Source organism: Octopus bimaculoides, chromosome 20 (genome assembly GCF_001194135.2).
Source record: "Octopus bimaculoides isolate UCB-OBI-ISO-001 chromosome 20, ASM119413v2, whole genome shotgun sequence".
Lineage (NCBI taxonomy): Eukaryota > Metazoa > Mollusca > Cephalopoda > Octopoda > Octopodidae > Octopus > Octopus bimaculoides.
The window spans coordinates 47,031,322-47,038,262 of record NC_069000.1 but is presented as its reverse complement, the minus strand read 5'-3'; the positions used below and the strand labels follow the sequence as shown (position 1 = coordinate 47,038,262).

General features: G+C 37.6%; 2 protein-coding genes across 2 annotated transcripts in view; one reads left to right on the top strand and one right to left on the bottom strand.

Moving 5' to 3' along the window:
- Positions 1 to 3,222, bottom strand: part of LOC106871280 (activating signal cointegrator 1 complex subunit 2) — a 12,020-nt gene extending 8,798 nt beyond the window's left edge. The window contains exons 1-4 of the mRNA XM_014917644.2: positions 2,906 to 3,222; positions 1,741 to 1,902; positions 435 to 493; positions 156 to 270 (exon numbers count right to left, since the gene is read on the bottom strand). Of these exons, the coding sequence (XP_014773130.1) occupies positions 156 to 270; positions 435 to 493; positions 1,741 to 1,902; positions 2,906 to 2,995 (426 nt within the window). The 5' untranslated portion in view covers positions 2,996 to 3,222. The remainder of the gene's footprint in view (positions 1 to 155; positions 271 to 434; positions 494 to 1,740; positions 1,903 to 2,905) is intronic.
- Positions 3,223 to 5,321: 2,099 nt separating this feature from the next.
- LOC106871288 (BUD13 homolog) overlaps positions 5,322 to 6,941 on the top strand; it is a 7,770-nt gene continuing 6,150 nt past the window's right edge. Inside the window, exon 1 of the mRNA XM_014917661.2 lies at positions 5,322 to 5,455. Coding sequence (XP_014773147.1) covers positions 5,358 to 5,455 — 98 coding nt within the window. The 5' untranslated portion in view covers positions 5,322 to 5,357. The remainder of the gene's footprint in view (positions 5,456 to 6,941) is intronic.

Below are 6,941 nucleotides of genomic sequence, written 5' to 3'. Positions count from 1 at the left end.
TGTGCCTATAATAGAAAGGAGTATTGTAATGATAACCAAATTTTTAGAAAAAAGACACAAAAGGATGGTAACCAGGCAGAAACCATTGGCATGTTGGACAAAAATACCCGCTTTGGGTGCTGAAGACAGATTTAGACTAAGAAATGTACACTGACCTTTGATTCCTTGTGTGTAGCCATTCTGACACAGGTTAAAAAGATTCTACGATGCACCTCATTTTGTAATTCTCGGGCATCAAGTGTCAGTTGATTGTATATGGGATCGTAAGGTCTGAAAGGTGACAGAAAAACATAATAATGATAATAATAATAATAATAATGATGATTTCTTTATCAACTGCAAGGGTTTACATTAAGAAAAACATTATGGACCAAATACAGGACAAAACAAAGAATGTGTGTGTGTGCTGTTAAAAAGTAATTAAAAATATTTACCTGGGAGCAGATTCAAGGTAGGAATCAATGAGTTTGTGTAAGGACACATCGAAGACAACCTGCAAGTAGTAGTAGTAGTAGTAGTAGTGGTGGTGATATTTATAGAAGAGGAGGAAGAGAATCAAGTAGAAGTTAATGAAATATCACCATCATCATCGTTAGACTAATATTAATTAGTCTAAGAATGAGGTAAATAGGTGGGGATGGGGAATTATTATTAAATGTTACAGTTCAGTAATTACATAGGAAATATGGAGTGTGCAGTGGGGGGGGGGCAGGTGTAAAGATTGATTGGTAAATAACAGGATCAAGAACTCAGGACATCAGAGAGGGGGAGGAGGCTGAAGAGAGGGAGATGATGAAGAAGATACGTACTGTCACTGGATGTTCTGTGACTTTAAGTAGGATGATGTGGGTACCCATCTTCCTCATCACCATCATTTAACGTCTGTTTTCCATGCTGGCATGGGTTGGATGGTTTGATTGGAGCTGGGAAGGCCTGGAACTGCATCAAGTTCCATTGTCTGTTTTTAGCTAGGTTTCAACAGCTGGATGCTCTTCCTAATGCCAACCACTCTACAGAGTGTGCTGGGTGCACTGACAGGATCATCAAGTGCCCTGTCAGACAAGAACCCCTCAACCGGGACAAGGGAGTAATATTGAGGTGTGGCCTTGTACCAGTTGAGAGACTTCAGGTAAAGAGAGGGGAGAGGCACAAGTGTCCTGCAGTGCCACTGTGTGGCACTTTGGGCAAGTGTCATTCTGTTACTTTAGCCTCAGGTCGAACAATGCCATGTCAGTGGCTTTGGTAGATGCAAACAGAAACAAATCCATTATGTGTGTGTGTGTGTGTGTGTGTGTGTGTATTTGACAAAGTACACTGTTTGATTTTCTGTAGCAGCTGCGATGTAGTCTGATCTCATTGCATGGCACCTTAGGCAAGTATCTTCCTTGGTAGCCTTGTGAGTTAAATTTGATAGAAGGAAACTATATAGAAGCCCATCATGTGTATGTGTGGATGCGTGTGCGTGCTTATCTTCACAGTGACGTCTGTTGGGTAATGATGGTGATGTTAGTTATGGCATAAAGAAAAGTGCGACTGTTTGGCAGTTCATCGCATGAAGATGTGCAATAAAGTAACTTTTTTTTTAAAAACAAATAAAGGTTAATGACAGGAAGAGTATCCAGTCATAAAATAGCTCAAGAAATCTCCTCAAACATATAACTGTATAGAAAAATAAAGACATAAAAATGATGATGATGATGACGTGTATGTATATGTGTGTGTGTATATATATTCACTAACCTGACTCCAAAATTTATCGTGTGGTTGGGTAAGAAGCCAGTGGAGGTCTTCATTAATGAATCTTGTTCTTTCCAACCATTCTTCATAAGCAGCAACGTCTTGGAGATCTATAGGCGGATGTTGGTAACTAACAAACTCTACATCTTTCATCCAGCGACTATCCTGAATCGGCAACATATTTCGTCTCAGACACAGATAAAATAGCAGAAATATGGCACACACATATATAAAAAGGATATTTAAAAAATGTATGTATACACATGTTGTTAATAATGACGATATATTTATTATATTTAAATGTAAATATATTTTAAAAACGTATGTATATATTGTGTCAATAATCTAAAGTTAATACTGACAGGAAATTTGTTAATTGAAAATAGTACTGAAATGCAGTTAAAATACAAGAATTTATTTTTAGATACAAATAAATATTGTATAATATACAATGACCAATTTGTCAACTTTTATGTTGTTTTTGAAGTGTTTCCATTGAATCTTCCGCCCATGCCCTCCCAACGTTACAATGCCGGTTCATTACTTACATATATGCTATGAATATATGTAGGTGTTTGGACACAAGCATGGATTTCTCCTTTTTTAACTCAATATATTTCCCTCCTTCTACAATTAATTCTGCAGTTCATTTCTTGGATTGTCTCTTCACACTTTGCGGTCAATAACTTTAATTTGATTATAAGAAATAAACACTGGTGACAGCGCTGAAGATTGAGTCTTTGAATTCGTTTATGCCACACATACCTATATAGTAGGGCGGAAAACAAAATAAAATGAAGTTTATATACGTTTGTCCCTCCCGTTCAAAAATTTTAATTATTACACTCGTCTCCAAACTCTAACCGGCAGATTTTCGGAATAGCTATCACAACCTCCTGAAGAAAGAAAAACGCAAGGAATTGGGTGATGGTTTCCTTCTGTGAAAGGATTTTTGTCCAATATTTACATCCCCCTCCACCACGAACTCAGTGTCCTTTTTTTTTTTAAAGTACATTTCTTAATAATATTCGCTCGTAAGACGGGTTTAATAGTAAAACCATTTCTCTCCCCATTTGCCAAAATTTGGCCAACACATTGCGAATATCTGAACTAAACGAAAAATTTAGGCATTTTTTTTTTTTTTGTTAACGAAGAGAAGTAAACATACCAAAGCTGGAATATTGTCTGAATTTCCTTTTTCGTTTGCGATTTGGACAATTTTTTCGTCAAGAGGCAAAACTTCTGCCTGAGCCATCATAATTAACCGGACAGAGAGGCAGAAAGAGACTGAAAGACTGTCTTCTACGGCAGCAATAGGTTTACTTATAAATGTTGATATATATACAGATTATACATATAGGAATAGAGAGATAAATATCTCCAAATGTTTCTCAATTTCCGACTTTATCAGCTGGATTCACATTATGACGGCCATCTTCCTGACACACACAACTTCCTTTCTTAGTTTCGTACTAAAAACTGTCGGCTGCTTCACAAAAACATATTTAGAGATTAATCGATTTATCAATATTTTTAAACGCTTAAAAGCAAAAAACAACGACAACAACAATAATAAGAATCCTCCTCCTCCTCAGTAATGTTTTGTATTTATGCTGGACCTGGTGACAGACAGAGAAAACGAGGAGCATGTACGTGGTCGCTTGACTCGTTAGAAATAGCAGCAAAATTTTGCTCAATTCATATATACTGTCGTCTTAAAAAACATTTCACCTTGGAGTAAAGAATGATCGCGGCTGAAAGTCTTTGACCATAGGTTTGCTCTGCCAAACTTTGAAAGTATATTTTGTCACCATGGGATAATATCAGGGAAGATGACGTACATACAATAATCATGATTTAGCTTTTATCAAATTTCTTGGTGTTTATATAAAATGATGAAATGAATACTAATTTTTAAAGTAAATATATTTATTACCTTAAAATAAAATTTCTCATTTGTATATCTCCTACCATTACTACCCTGTCATTTACTTCTTCCTTTGTCTCTACGGTTCTTTCTCTGCGTGTATGTAGCATTTCTTTACTCATTGCCTGTCACCAAACCTAGTATGTACTTCCATCTTGCATTTCTTATGTTAATTCTGTCTCTCCCACCTCTCCTCTCTATATCATGTGAAGTGTGACTGAAAAACCCAGCCAGGCAGCCATAAGTGTCGGAAGTGGCAAAAGGCTGGACGTATGATTTTAAGTTACGTCCCTTTGTATTCCCAGACTAACTTCAATTTCCATCCATCATGAGTTGTTAAAGTACCATCAATACGTAACTGACTGTATCCTTCCTACAGAATTTAAGGGCCGCTGTCAATTATTATTGTTGCCTTTGGCAGAATTGTTTGAGCCTCTGTAAACCGATTTGGGATTGTTCTTTCAACTCTTTACATTCTGAGTTCAAATCTCACTAAAGCCATCTTTGCCTTTCATCTTCTTAATGTTGATCAAATAAAGTAGCTGTCAAGTACTGGAGTTGATGGTATAAACTAGTCCCCTCCCCTCAAAATTACAGGCCTTGTGCTTAAATTTGAAGCCATTGTTATTATTATAGGAGACAAGAAGGTGGCGAGCTGGCAGAACCGTTAGTATGCCGGACAAAGTGCATAGCGGCATTTCGTCCGTCCTTATGTTCTGAGTTCAAATTCTGCCGAGGTTGACTTTGTCTCTCATCCTTTTGGAGGTCGATAAAATAAGTATTACTATTACGGTCGATGTAATCGACTATCTCCCTCCCAAAACTTCAGGCCTTGTGCCTATAATAGAAAGGATTATAGGAGACAGGAAAAACAACTGAGAATTTAAAGAAATTTTGAAGGAACTCTAAATTGAATGTAGCAATGTGTTGTGACATTGTAAGGTTTGTTAAACAAAGGACTCGTAGAATCTTCTCCTACTTACATCAATGGCAACAAGTGCTAACTACGCTTATCTGAAAAATTCAGCGTGCTTAGGCAATCTCTGAATCTCTCAATTTCTAAATCAGAGCTGATCTCTCCATGTCTCCACCACAAGAAATTTATTCTACAACTTTTCAAGCTATCCACTGGATCATATTCTGTTTCACTTTCTTGCAGTCATCTCATTGCTGACCATATTTTCATTAAATATGTTTGGATTCCTGGCCACCACTCATTATATTCTATGACAGCTTGAGTTCTTTGGTACTTAATAGTATTTCAACTCATCTGTTTAATTGAGGCATCACAACATTTTAATCAAAGTTGTTTCTTGTGACGGTCTGCTAATCTTTGGATTTCTCAAAATTAAAGATTATAATTTTTTTGAGGAGGGCATCCCTTCACCTTCTTCCCTCCAAGCTCAGCTGTGCTTGAAATCCATCCTGGGCGTTGAAAAGGTTCCTCATTTCTGGTCAACGGATTCCTTTATTTGTTCATGATGTCGATGATGATGATGACGACGACGACGACAACAACAAGGAAGTCAATAATAATGATAACGACGACGGCAACGATGATGACGATGACGATGATAAAGGCCATTCAAGTGCGATGAGAGAAGGAGAAACAAAGAGAGAGAGACAGACGAAGGGAGGTAAATGCGAACGACGTCTTTCTTTGAACGGTTAAAAGAGGAGAGTTCTACTGTGAATGATGGCGTCTGTGAGTAAAAGTGAATATCTGAAACGTTATATCTCGGACGAATGTGACAAGAAGAAGAAGAGGAAGAAGATTAAAAAGGGACCCAGGTAAAACCAACATAATCCTTTAACAATTACATGTATCCACTTTAATAGGAAGCAGTCTGATAACCGTTTATTCTTGTTTATAGTGTGATAAACTTGACACAGTTCTGTTGTTCTGCCGTTAAAAGTGTGAAACACATTCACACACACACACACACACACGTGTTTGTACCTTTATAGTCTTTGTTTAGTATTTATCTTCACAATCGTTATCGATTATCGGTGATTTATGAAGAAGAACAGAACAGCAATGTGTGTGTCTGGGTGTTATGGTAAATAAACTACCCCAAACATGGAGCGATGTCGTGTTTCTAACACGAAAGTCTCTTAGAAAAGTTTCTCCGAGAAACTTGTGCCGTTTCAAAGTTTGTATACAATTCATAATTGTGTATACACCGCTGTAGTTTAAATCCTTGGTTGTTTCAAGTGCCTGTATTAATTACTAATAAACATTATCTTACTTTCAGTTGTGGGTCGTATTTTTCCTGTTATCCCTTTCTTATTTATAGTCAGCTAATCTGATAAATGTGCGATTCACAAATGTCCTTGCACAATATCTTATTACGCAACGAAAAACTCTGAGTAACGACAGAGGAATTCATCTGCTTAAAACGAATGCACTCAATGACATGTATCCATCTATTCGGTACATTATCTCCTGTTTGTATAGTCAAACGTGTGTGTATGAGTCTCTCTCTCTCTCTCTATATATATATATGTATATATGTATGTTCTTTTACTCGTTTCAGTCATTTGACTATGGTCATGCTGGAGCACCGCCTTTAGTCGAGCAAATCGACCCCAGGACTTATTCTTTTGCAAGCTTAGTACTTATTCTATCTGTCTTTGGCCGAACCTCTAAGTTACGGGACGTAAATACACCAGCATCGGTTGTCAAGCGATATATATATATATCTGTACACTTTGCCGTTCCGTTATAGCTAGAATCAACAAAAAAGAACTCCACTCGGCAACAGATGAATATCGGTAATGATTTGATATTCACAATTTACAAAAGAGCTCCTAATAGTTGTATGCTTTTGAGATAAAATAATTTGGCAGATTTATATACCATGCCATATATCTCCAAGCAATCTTTCAGGCTGTACATACACACTATGCATGTGTGCATACAATGTTATATATATATATATCATCATCATCATTATCGTTTAACGTCCGCTTTCCATGCTAGCATGAGTTGGACGATTTGACTGAGGACTGACGAACCAGAAGGCTGCACCAGGCTCCAATCTGATCTGGCACAGTTTCTACAGCTGGATGCCCTTCCTAACGCCAACCATTGTGAGAGTGTAGTGGGTGCTTTTTACATGTCACCGGCACTGGCAACGACCTCGGTCGAATGATTTTCTAACATGCCACCGGCACAAGTGCCAGTAAGGCGACGGTGGTAACGATTACGCTCAAATGGTGCTATTTACGGGCCACTAGCACAGAAGCCAGACCGCTGCTCTGGCAATGATCATAT